Source organism: Myotis davidii, unplaced genomic scaffold (assembly GCF_000327345.1).
Source record: "Myotis davidii unplaced genomic scaffold, ASM32734v1 scaffold762, whole genome shotgun sequence".
In the NCBI taxonomy this organism is placed as follows: Eukaryota; Metazoa; Chordata; class Mammalia; order Chiroptera; family Vespertilionidae; genus Myotis; species Myotis davidii.
The window spans coordinates 1,466,470-1,482,376 of record NW_006293699.1 but is presented as its reverse complement, the minus strand read 5'-3'; the positions used below and the strand labels follow the sequence as shown (position 1 = coordinate 1,482,376).

Below are 15,907 nucleotides of genomic sequence, written 5' to 3'. Positions count from 1 at the left end.
CTCTGCGATTGGAGGGTGATGGGGGTCAACGCCTGAGGGCTCCCAGTATGTGAGAGGGGGCAGGCTGGGCTGAGGGACACTCCCCCACACACACACCCAGTGCACGAATTTCGTGCACCGGGCCCCTAGTCTATATATATATAAAAGCCTAAGCGACCGTCGCAACCGAAACAACCAAACGAAAAGCTCCTTCAAGGTCAAGGGCAGACTCAAGCAGTGGTCTCCTTTCTGCCCTTAACCCACCCTTTCTTGAAACACAGCAGTGCTGACAGGAGTTGCAGCAGCCACCCTGTGACGATGAGATTCTTGGAATGGAAGTCTCATGCTAATCTCCGCTGGCTATCACCGAGCCCGGTGCTGGCAGGAGCACAAGGTCCCTAACGACACTGGGAGTGCCAGACCAGCACTGGCCCCTACTACAAATTTAACAATAAAAGCCCCAACCGTTTTAACTACTATTCTTTATACTTCTATTACTTGCTACCAAAACACTCACCATCTGTGGAGACTCTACATTAAAATCCATACATTTCCATTTAAGGAATGCTTACAATATAATTAGGCTGCCCTGCTTCTTGAATCAAATTCAGAATTATTAAGGGCATATCCTCATGGGTTCTGCGAACTTTAATCATAAATCCATTTCTTCCTCAATCCTCCCTTTCTTCTATGTTTACTACCAGTAATTGCACCTTTAGGATACCAACTTAAATAAAACTTCCCTAAACCATTATTTATGACAAGCTCTAAATTGGAGGTATCATGTTTTCAAACATATTAAAACATCACAGGAACACAAGCTGCATAAACATTTTTATTCATAAGAATGGTAAAATAGACCTAGTTGGTTTGGCTCAGTGAATAGAGTGACAGCCTGCAGACTGAAGGGTCCCAGGTTCAATTCCAGTAAAGGGCACATGCCCGGGTTGCAGCTCAACCCCTAATAGGGGGCATGCAAGAGGCAGCCAATCAATGGGAGCATCATGTTTCTATCTCCCTCTCCCTTCCTCTCTGAAATCAATAAAAATATCTTTTTTAAAAAAATGGTAAAATATCATCTGGTATCGATTCTAAAATGAATAATTAGGCACTGTCATAAAAACCAATCCATAGTTCTGGATTAAGCCAGCAAAATGTACACATGGACCTAATACTGCCCCACCTCAATCTCCTTTGTAACTGTAGCAAAGAAACCTTTTTAAAAACTATAGGCCTGGGGTGGAGGAGTGGGGGAGGAGCGAGCTGGAGAGGATCAATGGAGGAAAAAGGGGGACATATGTAATACTTTCAACAATAAAGAATTAAAATAAAAAGAAGTGCTTTGTAATTGGGAAAGCTTTATGAATATACTAGACGCCTGGTGCACAAAATTCGTGCATGGGTAGGGTACTAGGCCTGGCCAGCCATCAGAGCCAATCTGTGGGGCGACCAGCAGGGCGATCAGGGGGCCTCCACTGTCACCCGCCTTGGCCGGCCTGGCGCCACCCACTTGCTGCCCCCCCCCCACCATCATCAATCACGACCCTCTGCAGGAGGTAACTGGGGCATTGCCAGCCCGCTTGCTGCCCCCAATCGGGCCGCTGCCACCAGTTGCCTCCTTCTGTGGAGTAATGGGCAGGGCGATCAGGGGGCCCCCGCTGGCACCCGCCTTGGCTGGCCTGGGGCCTGTGGGCTGGGGGCACCTCCTGCGTTGAGTGTCTGCCCCCTGGTGGTCAGTGTGCATCATAGCAACCAGTTGTTCCACTGGTCGTTCCACCGTTCAGTCGATCTGCATATTAGGCTTTTATTATATAGGATGATATGATCATGCCCCACATGGTAGAAAGAAAAAACAACATCCTTGCCCGACCAGCATGGTTCAGTGGTTGAGTGTTGGCCCATGAACCAGGAGGTCATGATTTGATTCCCAGTCAAAGCACATGCCCAGGTTGCATAAAAATGTATTTTTTAAAAAAACTATAAATCCTCAGGAAGGGAGGACAGGGAGGAGATGACAACACACTAAAGCAGCGGTTCTCAACCTGTGGGTCACGACGCCTTTGGGGGTCGAACGACCCTTTCACAGGGGTTGCCTAAGACCATCAAAAAACACATATATAATTACATATTGTTTTTGTGATTAATCACTATGCTTTAATTATGTTCAATTTGTAACAATGAAAACACATCCTGCATATCAGATATTTACATTACGATTCCATAACAGTAGCAAAATTACAGTTATAAAGTAGCAATGAAAATAATTTTATGGTTGGGTGTCACCACAACATGAGGAACTGTATTAAAGGGTCGCGGCATTAGGAAGGTTGAGAACCACTGCACTAGAGGCTGGAAAGCATGCAGGCCACTAGGCACTAACTGAGCAAATCCAAGAAGTAGCCCTGGTTCGCTGGCCACAACTAGACCGAGCAGGGCTACACCCTCTTGAGAAGCAGGGAAGGACCATCCCTACATCAGGACACAACGCATGGAAGGTCCATTGTGTTGTGCACCTGACGGCACCGGATGTGCCCACATAACTAGCAGAACATTGGTCCTGGGTGCGTCTGGTGAGAAGAGCATTCAGCAAACCTAGTGAAGAGCTGTCCCTTCACATGGGCGGCATCATCCCACAACTCACCAAGGACCGACTGAAACAAAAAGATGAAAGAAGGGTGATATTCCCTCTCTTTTTTCCTCTTTCTTGCTCGACTCATAGTCAAAATTTCCAAATCTCTTCTGAAGTTAAAACTCAATTTCTAAATTGGGGGGGCAGGGGTTATTGGAGGGATTGAGCAAAACAAAAGAAAAAAAGAGAGAAGACATGGACAACAGTGTGGTGATTGGGCGGGGGGTGGGGGGAAGTGGGCATAGAGGGGATAAATGGTGATGGAAAAAATAAAGAAAAATAAAACTCAATTTCTGCTCCCCAGCCCCACAATTCTCTGAAGTCCGTTATTCTGGTTTAGACATGGGCAATCCAGTGGCAGAGTGGTTCCCATTTGCTCTGCTCAGTCCACACAACCAATGTGAGCTGAGTCTCTGGAACTGAGTGAAAAACGTGAGCCATGAGGAGCACCCCATTTGCTCTGAGGTCTGTCACAGCAATCAGAACGCACACCCTGTGGCTGTGAGGGGCACAGAATTTAGAACTCAGACTCATATGGAGAAGCCCTCATCTGACGCAGCAGTTTAGTAAATATCTTCAATGAACTTCGATAACTCGGCTGTAAATCTCTACACCACTTTACTCCTGTCACTGCTGCAGTAGCCGATGATAAGGGCAGACACCTGAGAGAAATGTACATCTCCACACTCCCTCAATCACACCACGTATTGAACCAACCTGCAGAATCCAAAACACAATGTATATAACACAGTATTTTCTTATCTTTAATAAACTTGATTATTTTTGAACATTCACTGCAGATGTTCACTTTTAGCAAATGGACTTTAGCTTTTCCACATTCACACCAAACACTTCCAATTCTTTCCTGGCAAGTGATTTTAGCTTACTGGCCTACATACACCAGCTAAACCAGAAAAAAAAAAAAGAATTAGGAGACATTTCCTGTGCATCTGCTCCACAGGCCTAGTGGATGATGTCCCTCAAGGTGGAGTAAGAGGGACAACTCCTGGCACATGAGCAGAGCAGACAGAAGGAAGCAACTGGGCATGGTGCCCGCTCCTAAAATCCTGTCCAACAGGTAGCCATGTGATGCACTAGAGAAGGAAAAGTGCCAAACCTGCCAGGTGGGAGTCTATGATTTGTTTTGGCTACAAAGACAAAGCCACTCAGACACACTGTCACTTCCTGGCTCCACTTACTTTACAGGAACCACTGGAGGGACACGAGAGGGACACACGGCAGCCTGGAAAGCACAGTGCTCAGCCTGGACAGCCAAATTCTGTAGGTTTTCATAGGCAGCTTATGTTACATGCAATTGCTCTCTCTAAAGCATGAGTTTTGTACATGTAATTAATTTTAACTTAAAAAGAATATATCATGGAAGAAAACACATAATATTGAGTATAACAATTAGAACAGAATCCATAATCAAGACATAATTCTTCTCATTTCTCTGTAATTGTTTATTTTGTTTGAAAAGATTAAGTGACATAATCAGGGCCCATAACCCGACTCAATTTTATTTTGCAGTAAGACTTATACCACAGCAAAATAACACCTTGCCTCGGTTTCCTCTGTTGTAAGAAGCAAAAAATCACAGCCACCCAGTTACTTCGCGGGGCTGTCTATCTAAGTACACAGCTAACTGTCTCCTACCCAACCAATCCCTCCCTCCGCCTCCCAGGCTGTTGGAGGCCTGTTTAGGTCCTTACTCTCCCAGGCCAGGTGATCAGAGAGGGTCCTTTCCCAGCCCCAGGGAGAGAATCCTGATTTCTCTAAACCTGCCAAGGTAATTCCATCCCCAGGTTGGAATGGATGGTGGGCCAATCTGCTGGAAAGGTTTCTGGGAATCTTAAAAGGTGAGCCTCTCTCTGAAAGTACAGATACCAAGACATGGGAACCTGGCAGGCTGGGTCTCAGGGGAACCCCACAGGAGGCCCAGCAGGCGCACTGGGCCGGCCCTCGCTTCTGTCACTGAGCGGCTGAGATGACCTGCCCTGGAACCATCCGACTCTAGGCTGCCTGTTTAGTGAGATAATGAGCCCTTTCTGGCATTAGACATTTTTTCTGAGCCTTCCATTATTTGCCCAAAAAAGCACCCTGATTCATGTAAGTCGCTTTAGCAGAAATAAAGACTCCCCAGGGAAGACTATCTTGAGTTTAACCATTTGTACGCCATAAGCGTCGTACAGACGCAAGCAGCTGACCTTTTTTAATTAAATTCAAAATATCGTGGTGTGTGGGGATGGTTTCTGTTTTGGACACACGGCAGTTAACTGGTTAAATGCAAGCACTTGGGAATTTACAGAGCCACATCCCTCTTAGTTCCAGTTACTCACCATTAGGAAATAATGATCCTCAGGTTCAGCTCGAAGATATTTAAAAATCACATGTTCCATGAACCTTTCCATAAGATCCCAGTCTTCGATTATTCCGTGTCTTATTGGCCACTAACCCAAGAGAAACCAAGTATGTCAAGCCTCGGTTCACATCAGTGAGAGCAACTCTAACAACAAGGCCGGGGGAGACTGAGCAACTACAGAATCAAGGTCTCCTTTGCATGAAGTGAATGTCAGTCCCATAGAGAAAAGACAGACACCTTAACAGAAAGACTGTTATGTAATTGTTTATTCTCTAACTCCACCCATTTCTAACGACAAAGAACGTCTTAACAGTGGAGTGGCAGGTACAAAGTGCAGCTAATCCACCATAGCATTCGACTGGGAGGTTTTGTTTTTGGGGTTTTTTAGAACAAACGTCTACTTAAATAATTTCAGTGCTTCTCTTTAATTAATCAATCTGCACCTTTCCATATCTGACAGGTCATTTAGTCAACCTATGATTTTCCATCTCAGCAGAACCTGCCTTCACATGCAAGCCTGAGTCCAGATTGCATCCCAGGGCTCTGAAAATCCACCCGTTTCCCCACATCCAAAATAACAAAACCTCTTTACAAACATAAGGATAAAAACACATCCAACTCACAAGCACACTTTCTAGATACCCTGCCATTCTGTGTGGTTCATTCTGCAGTTCGTCCTGGCCACTCCCTAAAGCCATTCCTGTCTGGGCTCACCTTGGTGGCATATGTGGGTTTATCGATGGCTTCATCCCCAATGAAAAAGTCCAGGTCATCCACGCCCCTCAACACCTTCCTTTGTGCTTGGTCAACTACCTTTGCCGACTCTCTGATGGCAATACCTTAAAAAAAAAAAAAAAAAAGCACAAATATTTCCATCACTATCCACATTTATTTAAATAATTAAGAAAGGGGTTCCAAATTTAGGGGGAGAACCAAGATGGCAGGGTAGGTAAACATTGGTACTTGTTGTTGCCTCCCACAATCAAAATTACAACTAAAATACAGAACCATCATTCATAACCACCTGAAATCTGGCTGAATGGAAGTCCTACAACTAGAAAAGGAAGAAAGCACACTGAGACTGGAGGGCAAAGGTGCAGAATTGGTCTGGTCCGACGCCCCATTTTTTTAATCAGGAGAGGTATTGTGGCTGCAGAGGCCTCCCGTGAGGAGCAAGAGATCCCAGCCCTATACCAGACCCTCGATCCAGGTTCCAGAACTGGGAAGAGAAGTCCCCATAACCTCAGGCTGTAAAAATCAATGGGGATTATGGCTAAGGAGACACAGGTGTTCCTCTTAATGCCACACAGACTTACACAGTGCACTTTCTCTGAGCTCCAGCACTGGGGAGTGGCATTGGCAGAACCAGGGAAATATGGGAAGGTAGACTCTCTGGCATTGGGGTAGGAACTCAGGGGGTGGCTTTCTCCCAGATAGGGGTTTTTGCAGGGGTCATTGTTCCTGTGCTGGTAGCTCCCTCTGTCCCAGAGCTAACTGGAAGCCATATCTAAGTCCATCAGCTTGGCTCACACTGTTCACCAGGTTCTGGTGATTCCCTGAGACCCCACTCCATCCAATTTGCAGCCCTACCCAAGATGTTTGCAGCAGCTTATCCATATGAATGGGCTCTCCTGGGTCAGGCTTGAGATTTTCCTAAAATCTCTAAAACAAGCAGCAGCTGGTGTCAGCCTGCCCCATACTACCAATAAGTGGCCCAAGACTCCGCACTAGTACCAGCCTGCTTCACACCTGGGCCTCACCTGGTCACTTGCAAGCCCAATACAAATGGCAGCCATCTGCAGATCATTCTGTAGCTCCTGCTGAGTGGCTCTAGACCAGTGATGGTGAACCTTTTGAGCTTGGTGTATCATCATTTTGAAAAACCTGAATCAGGACAAGTCCTAGCACTGTTATGGATAGTGTTAGTCTAGGGCAGTGATGGTGAACCTTTTGAGTTCGGCGTGTCATCATTTTGAAAAACCCTAACTTAACTGGTGCCGTGTCACACATAGAAATTTTTTGATATTTGCAACTATAGTAAAACAAAGACTTATATTTTTGATATTTATTTTATATATTTAAATGCCATTTAACAAAGAAAAATCAACCAAAAAAATGAGTTCGTGTGTCACCTATGACACGCGTGTCATAGGTTCACCATCACTGCTCTAGGCAGTCACTGACTTTGCACCTCCCAGAGGCAGTGCACCGGGTGAACAGCTTCAGGCCACACCAGATTACAACGCTACACATCCACAAGCAACACATTCAAGGGACAGACTCAGTGAGCACCAAAGCCCCAGTGAAGCAAGTCCTGCTCCATAGGAGTGTCTCCTGCACAGTAGCTCTTCCACTGTAGTCACAGCTGGTCCTCACAGCCCATTGGCCTGAAGGGCAATTCGTCCCAGTGACACCAACAGCAATCAAGGCTCAACTACAACAAGACTGTGCACACAGCACACACAGGGGCCCCCTTAGAGTACCCAGCTCAGGTGACTGGGGAGGCTGAGCCACTGGGCTCTATAGGACACTAACTACACAGGCCACTCTACCAATTCCAGGAGACATAGCAGCTCTACCTAATACATAGAAACAAACACTGGGAAGCAGCCAAAATGCAGAGACAAAGAAACATGTCACAAATGGAAAACAGAAGAAATCTTGAAAAAAGAACTAAATGAAACAGAAGCAAGCAAACTACGAGATACAGAGTTCAAAACCATGGTTATAAGGTTACTCAAGGATCTTAATGAAGGCTTCAAGGATCTTGGTGAGAATTTCAAGAACCTTAGTGAGAACATCAAAGACATGAAAAGGGACCAGTCAGAAATTAAGCATACACTACTTGAAATAAAGACTAATTTAAAGAATAATTTACAGGGATTCAACAGTAGAATAGAGGATTCTGAAAATCAAATCAATGATTTGGAATATGAGGAGGCAAAAAAACACCCAATCAGAAGAGCAAAAATAGAAAAGAATACAAAAATATGAAGACAGTGTAAGGAGCCTCTGGGACAACTTCAAGCAGACCAACATTTGCATTATGGGGGTGCCTGAAGGAGAAGAGGTAGAGCTAGATATTGAAAAACTATTTAAAGAAATAATGACAGACAACTTCCCCTACCTGGTGAAAGAAATAGACTTACAAGCCCAGGAAGCACAGAGAACCCCAAACAAGCAGAACCCAAAGAGGTCCACACCAAGACACAGCATAATTAAAATGCCAAGGGTTAAGGACAAAGAGATCATCTTAAAAGCAGCAAGAGAAACACAGTTAGTTACCTACAAGGGGGCATCCATGCGACAGTCAGCTGATTTCTCAACAGAAACTTTGCAGGCCAGAAGGGAGTGGCAAGAAATACTCAACGTGATGAATAGCAAGGACCTACAATCAAAATTACTCTACCCAGCAAAGCTATCATTTAGAATTGAAGGTCAGATAAAGAGCTTCACAGACAAGAAAAAGCTAAAGGAGTTCATCATCATCATCAAACCTGTATTACATGAAATGTTAAGGGGTATTCTTTAAGAAGAGGAAGAGAAGGAGGATGGGGAGGGGGAGGGAGTGGAGAAGGGGAGGAAGAGGAAGAAGAGGAGGAGGAGGAGAAAGAGGAGGAGGAGGAGGAGGAAGGAGAGGAGAAGGAAGAGGGAAAAAAGAAAAATGTGTACAATAAAATGGCAATAAATACATATCTATCAACAACTGAATCTAAAAATCAAAATAAATGAACAAGGAATCTAATGAACAAAATCAACTGATGAATAAATAGAACCAGAGGCATGGAAACATGGAACAGACTGACGAATCTCAGAGGGAAGGGGGGTGGAAGAGATTGACTAAAGATCTTCTATTCGTATATGCATTACCTATGGACACAGGCAATAGGATGGTGAAGACCTAGGGGGGTGACAGGAACCAGGTGGAGGCGGGCAACAGGGGGTTAAAGGGCCCTGGTGTGGGGGGGATGGCAGCACTCTCAACAATAAAGATTCTTTTAAAAATAAAAAAAATTTAAAAAACATAAATAAGAAAGGGTAATATAATCCCTATGTATATGCAGTAAATACTTCTGCATAATATTTAGGGAGGGTAGAAGGTGTTCCCAAAAAAGACACTATCAAAGAGCATGTAAAGTGCTACAGGCCCGGTTCTATGTTCGGGCATTCTTTTAGGGAGGGCACAGGGGACTTAGCTGCTCTGCTTTTAGTGCTGACAGAAGCTACACTACTCCATTTCTCAGTTCCATCTGAAAAAAAATCCAACAAGACAGTGAAATGCACCTAAAGTATATATCAATAGGTCCAAAATTTTAAAATACAAGACAGAAGGAAACAAAATTAAAAACATAATACAAGAGAGGAGAATTAACTGGGGGAAAAATGTCTGTATGCTCTTTTTTGGTTTTGTTTTTGTTAATCCTCACTGGAGGATATTTTTCCATTGCTTTTTTATTTTTTTTTTTTTTTTCAGAGAGAGCAAATGAGAGGGGAGAGACAGAGAAACATCAATGTGAGAGAGACACACATCGATTGGCTGCCTCCCATATGCTCGAGCCTGCAAGCTTGAGCGTGCAACCAAGGCAGACGTCCTTGACCTGAATCAAATACGGTCCCTTCAGTCCAGAGGCCAATGCTCTATCCACTGAGCCACATCGGCCAGGGCAGCCAGTATGCTCTTTCACATTTTAATAACACTCTGCATCAGATAAACTTAAAATACTTCTTGTCTTGTTACAGAAGAAAAAGAATTGACTTCCCATTAAATAAAAAACTAGGAGGATGCCAGCTAATATCTATCACAAAAAGTACAGTAATCAAACTGCACTATATGAAAATGTTAAAGGCTTTTGATATACTATTTTAATAAGAGCTTTGCCTTGCCCGGTAGGGGCGGCTCTGTGTTTGAGTGTGGACCCATGATCCAGGAGATCACAGTTCGATTCCCGGTCAGGGCACATGCCTGGGTTGCAGATTCGGTCCCCAGTAGGGGCCATGCAGGAGGCAGATGATGGATGATCCTCTTTCATCGTTGATGTTTCTCTCTCACTCTTCCCCTCTTCCTTCCTCTCTCCAAAATCAATAAAAACATTTTTTAAAGAGCTTAGCCTTGATATTTGGGAATACACTTAGTAGTAAATAATTATATCAAACTTCCCTCCAGAACTTAACATCTGATGAAATGTGGAAAGCTTCGCAAAGATTCAATTTTCCATTCAAATTCTTAATCCCTAGTTACACAAGACCAAGGAAAAAAATAAGTACTGGGGCTGGAAGAAACAAAATATCTATTATTTGTAGTTAGTACAATATTCTGCATAGAAAACTAATAGAATCTGTGGGATATTAGAACAAATCAGACAGGTCAGAAAGGCTACTGGATTCAAAAACAACTTAAAAATCTCAGCAGCATTCCTCCTATGTGCTGGCAATAACTAATTAGAAAATTTAATTCTAACAAAATTCATGAAAAAACAACAAAAACAGAAAGTTACCTTACTAGTATTCAAAAATGCACTTATAAAATGAGACATCATCATTTTACATTCATTTGACTGGCAGAAATTTAAGTCCAGCAGTATCAACTGTGGTCAGGACGTGTAGAAACATATACTCGTCTGCTGCTAATGGGAGTTTAGGTCAGTACAGCCTCGAAAGAGCGATCTGACAGTGCCTGACATGGGGGAGAGGGGCACACCTGGATAAAGAAACCACCCATTTCTCATTGCTTTCTCTTGGGAAACCAGCACGCATGAATAAGGGGGTATTCACTGCACCATTGTGTATAGCAGAGAAAGCTGGGAAATGCCTAAGTGAAAAAGCAAACTGTTGTAGATGCACGTGCTAGAATGCCAATCTAGGTCTGTGTACACCAACAATGAAATACACCTTAGAATCAAAACTTTGAGAGGTTTTCAAAAGAGCAATAACAGAAAGTCACTCGCAGTATGACACCATCGTGGAAATGTTTAGACTCACAAAACAATGCTACACGTTGTTCATGGATCCTGGTGCCTGTCACCTAAGGATCACATACAGACTGGATACAGGAAACAGCCACCAGAGGAGGGCAGCAGGGTCAGGGGAAGGACAGGGGAAGGACAGGGGAAGGACAGGGGATGGACTGGGGAAGGACAGGGGAATCTCCACTGATCCTGGTGCCTGTCACCTAAGGATCACATACAGACTGGATACAGGAAACAGCCACCAGAGGAGGGCAGCAGGGTCAGGGGAAGGACAGGGGAAGGACAGGGGAAGGACTGGGGAAGGACAGGGGAACAAGAGAGGCTGGCACTCGCATTGACGCGTGCTTGTGTTCCGGTGTTCACAAGATGAAATCCCACTAACATTTATTCATTCGGGGTGCTGGTACATGGGTGGGTTTTTGTTTTGGTTTTTTTTTGTCAAAATATACTTTAAAGACCTCTAATTTTTAAAAAGAAAACCATCTCTGGGCTCAGCCTCTGTCTCGAGTCCAGGCTTCCCCCAGAGCACCTAACCTGTCCCCGGTGCCTACTGGACCTTTACACCGAACTCTTCAGACACCAAATGTTTGAGCTGCACTTTTTCTCCCGCCCCGCCCTGCCTTCTATGCTTGTGATCGCCATACACACACACGCACACGCACACGCGCGCACGCACGCGCACACACACCCTCTCTTGTCAGTGATTCCCAATATTCTCCGACAACTGAAAGTTCTGCACAGAGGCTCAGGCAAGCCAGAACTCGCAGAGCCAATCTGAAAATCCCTGGTATACAAATGAAAACTCCTTCCGTAGGCGGTTCGAAACCCTTCATCACCTGGGCCCTCTCTGTGGTTCCACACCCTCCATCGTCCACTCGGAGTTGTGATTTCAGAAACTATCGGAGTGCTGCCATCCCCGCCACACCAGGGCCTCGCCTTGCACCCCTGGTCAGAAAGCCCAGTCCCGGCACTCTCCACACACCCGCACACCCACTCCACCCTCCTCTCTGCATGCACTTCAGCACAGGGGTCTTGGCCTTGGTCTGTGAACAGAGCCTCTGGAACCAGAACAGTTCAGCTCCAGCACTAACACAGCAGCGGGCCACGGGCCCAAGCAAGCAAGGCCCCTCCCTGCCTACCCCAGCACCTTCTCTGTCCAAACACCTACCTGCCTCCTATGCTGCTCTCTGGCAACAGTTCAGCCAACAGGACAGCTCTTCTTTCATTCCCACTCCTGACGTTTTAGTCTCTCTCCAGTTTCTGCCACTGCAAACGCTCTGCAGCACCAATCCGAGAGTCCCCACCGCCTGATAGTGAGCAAAATCCCTCTAACAACAGGATTCAGTTCCCCTCCCCACCAATGATGACAGGTTACATGGCGCCCACAACAAAATGCTGCACTAGGTTTAAAGGCCAAAGCTTTAGCACTAGCTGGTTTGGCTCAGTGGATAGAGCGTCAGCCTGCAGACTGAAGGGTCCCAGGTTCGGTTCCGATCAAGGGCACATGTCCAGGTTGCGGGCTTGATCCCCAATAGAGGGTGTGCAAGAGTCAGCCAATCTATGATTCTCTCTCATCATTGATGTTTCTATCTTTCTCCCTCTCCCTTCCTCTCTGAAATCACTTTTAAAAGAAGGAAGGGAGGGAGGGAGGGAAAGTAAAGGAAGACATGTGACAAAAAATAAAACAAAGACCAAAGCTTTAAAGCACAGGTGTGAGGTCAGCCTTTCAGAGCTGCTGTACTTACCAAGGTTCAAATCTAATCTGCTCTAAAAAGCCAGAAAGGCCAATTTATCAATCTGGCATGACAGGGTCAAGTTCTGAGGCGTTCACAGTAACAACATTCACAAAAGACTGACGTATCCTGCACAGTGCCAACTGCTCTGACCAAACTGTCCCCTCTAATGCTGTATGCTGAAGCCCGGACCCCCAATGTGACAGCATTCGAAGATGAGGCCTGTAAGGAGGTAACACAGTCACATGAGCTCATGAGGTTGGGGCCCTGATCCAATAGGACTCATGTCCTTGTAAGAAGAGGAAGAGCCCAGCCGGTGTGGCCGAGTGACTGAGCTTCAACCTATGAACCAGGAGGTCAGGACACATGCCTGGGTTGAAGGCTCAGTCCCTAGTAGGGGGCATGCAGGAGGCAGCTGAATGATGATTCTCTCTCATCACTAATGTTTCTCATCATTGATCTCTCTCCCTCCCCCTTCCTCTCTGAAATCAATACAAACATTTTTTTAAAAAGAAGAAGAGAGTCCTGGCCAGTGTGGCTCAGTTGGCTGGAGTGTCATCCCCACACTGAAAAGTCACAAATACAATTCCCAGTCCGAGTTCACACCCAGGTGCTGCTTCGATCCCCCGTCATGGCAATCAATGTTCACTCTCACATCGATTTTTTTCTCTCTCTCCCCCTAACCCTCTCTCTCTAAATACAATAAAAGCATGTCCTAAGTGCTGGTGGGGATGTGGAGAAAAGGGAACCCTTGTGCACTGCTGGTGGGAATGCAGACTGGTGCAGCCATTATGGAAGACAGTATGGAGTTTCCTCAAAAAATTAAATAGGGGACTGCCATTGACCCTGTGATCTCACTTCTAGGAACATATCCTAAGAAACCTGAAACACCAATCAGAAAGGATATATGCACACCTATGTTCATAGCAGCACAGTTTACAATAGCTAAGATCTGGAAACAGCCCAAGTGCCCATCATTAGACGAGTGGATAAAAAAAGTTATGGTACCATGGAATATTATGCAGGGGTAGAAAGAAGGCTCTCTTACACTTTGAGGCATCATGGAGGGAGCTGGAGAGTATTATGTTGAATGAAATAAGCCACTCAGAGAAAGACAATTATCACCTGATCTCACTCATATGTGGAATCTAATGAACAAAATAAACTGATGAATGGAGTGGATCCAGAGGCATGGAAGCATGGAACAGAGTGCAGAATCGGCCTGGGGAGGGGGTTGGGGGAGGAGGGGCAGGCTGGAGGGGGGGAAAAGGGACCTATGTAATATTTTCAACAATAAAGATTTCAATAAATAAATTAAATAATGGTTAAAAAATAAAAATAAAAAATAAAAGCATGTCCTCGGGTGAGGATTTAAAAAAAATAAAGGAAGAGGAAGAGACACCAGAGCTCTGTCGGCCATGGAGAGAGAAAAGGTCACGCAAGAACACAATGAGAAGACACCTCACCAGAAACCATCCCTGATGGCACCTGACCTTGGACTTGGAGACCCCATTCTGAGATATAAACTATACACCAAATTGTGGATTTAAAATGAGGGCGCAGCAGAACTGTTGTTGAGGACAAGCCGTCACGGAATGGGGTGAAGAAAATGTTCTCAAGGGCCCTGGAGATGTGAACGCCCATGTTCACCAGAACGTCTTTGGTCTTCCCTTGAGTAAAAACTCAGCCGGCTCCTTCTCCCGCCTCCTTAGCTGTCCATGCCCCACACGGGTCAGGAGAGCCTGTCACCACCATGTCACCGGCCCCAGAGCAGCTTGGATTCTAAGGTCGCAGCTTCTCGTACCGGAGCCACACTTAGGAGGCAGAGTTTCACGTCACTGACACACCTCACTTTTTTTTTTAACATATTTTTAATGATTTCAGAGAGGAAGGTTGAGGAAGAGAGGTAGAAACATCAAAGATGAGAGAGAACCACTAATCGGCCGCCTCCTGCACACCCTACACGGGGGATTGAGCCCACAACCCAAGCATGTGCCCTGACCGGGAATCGAACCACGACCTCCAGGTTCACAGGTCGGCGCTCAACCACTGAGCCACACAAGCTGGGTTACACTTCACTCTTTGGTAAAATATCTCCATAATTTAAATCGTTTTGGAGACTAATTCTACCCTCTCAACAACCAACCTAAGCCTGGAGACTCCCATGGGAAACAGAGAGGGGGTGGGAGGCACTGCTGCCAAACTGTGAGAGCATGCCCTTTTCAGCCTACCATCTCTACTGACTAAAATTTAAACAAAAGAAGAACACTTCTGAACACAGTAAAACAGTCATCAGGCCTCTCATTTAAAAAAAAAAAGTTTTTCAATAGAGTGAACAGTGAGTACAATGGATATTCAGTCCACAACGTGGCTAAGTTAATAACACTGCACTGACTTAAAAATTACAAATTACTCTTAAAGAGACACATACACTTCTAAATAATTCAGACATTTAGAATTGCACAGCCCCTACCAACCACCCTAGTTGAAATTTCAATGACAATGACAAAGGACTGTCAGAAAGTTGGGGTGGGGGGGAGGATGGGGTGTTAGGTCACAGCTGCAGCCAATAGCAATATTCAGGAACTAGGTGTCAAATAACCCTCCCCGGGAACCAGGACAACTTCTACATGAAGATGGCGGGTATACCTTACAAAACAGAATTTGAACGCTTAGAACAATTCTGAGAAACAATATATTATACACTCGAAAGAGGAGCTTTACTTACATGAAGGAACAATGAACTGGGGCTCAGTGTTGCCTGCGTAGCCAAGCTTGGTATACCTAAAAGCACAAAGTCATCGACACATTTAGAAAACAATACTCTCTTCTACATCCCACTTACTATAAGCTCTCCAAGTCCTAGAATATCGTGGCGCAAAATATTCCCTTGAAATTAAAAAAATTTATGACTGAGAATCACACTAATTTTGGACAAGTGAGCAGTTACAAAAAATGTAAAATAGTATGCTTGTTTCTGTTGGAAAGATTCTATATGCATAAATTTATAAACTAGAGGCCTGGTGCACAAAACTCGTGTGTGGGGGGGTGTCCCTCAGCCCGACCTGCACCCTCTCCAATTCAGGAGCCCTCATGTCCTACTGATGGCTTGGGCCCGCTCCCCGTGGTTCTCTGCTCTCTGCGGGGGCCTGCCTGCTCCACACCACAGGGATGGGCAAGCAGGTCATGCAGGGTGCTGCCTGTGGGCCCCACTTGCCTGCTCTGGGGTCGCCACAGC

The 15,907-nt window shown here is 45.3% G+C and overlaps 1 protein-coding gene across 2 annotated transcripts in view; it reads right to left on the bottom strand.

The window, feature by feature from the left end:
* The window catches only part of ACTR3B (ARP3 actin-related protein 3 homolog B (yeast)), a 45,448-nt gene extending 29,977 nt beyond the window's left edge, over nt 1-15,471 (bottom strand). The window contains exons 1-3 of one of the 2 annotated variants that reach the window (XM_015566233.1): nt 12,105-12,188; nt 5,685-5,809; nt 4,948-5,058 (exon numbers count right to left, since the gene is read on the bottom strand). In XM_015566233.1, coding sequence (XP_015421719.1) covers nt 4,948-5,019 — 72 coding nt within the window. In that variant the 5' untranslated portion in view covers nt 5,020-5,058; nt 5,685-5,809; nt 12,105-12,188. Of the gene's footprint in view, nt 1-4,947; nt 5,059-5,684; nt 5,810-12,104; nt 12,189-15,397 lie in introns of those variants that run through there. The other variant, XM_015566234.1, reaches the window with a different exon arrangement.
* Between the last annotated feature and the right edge of the window lie 436 nt (nt 15,472-15,907).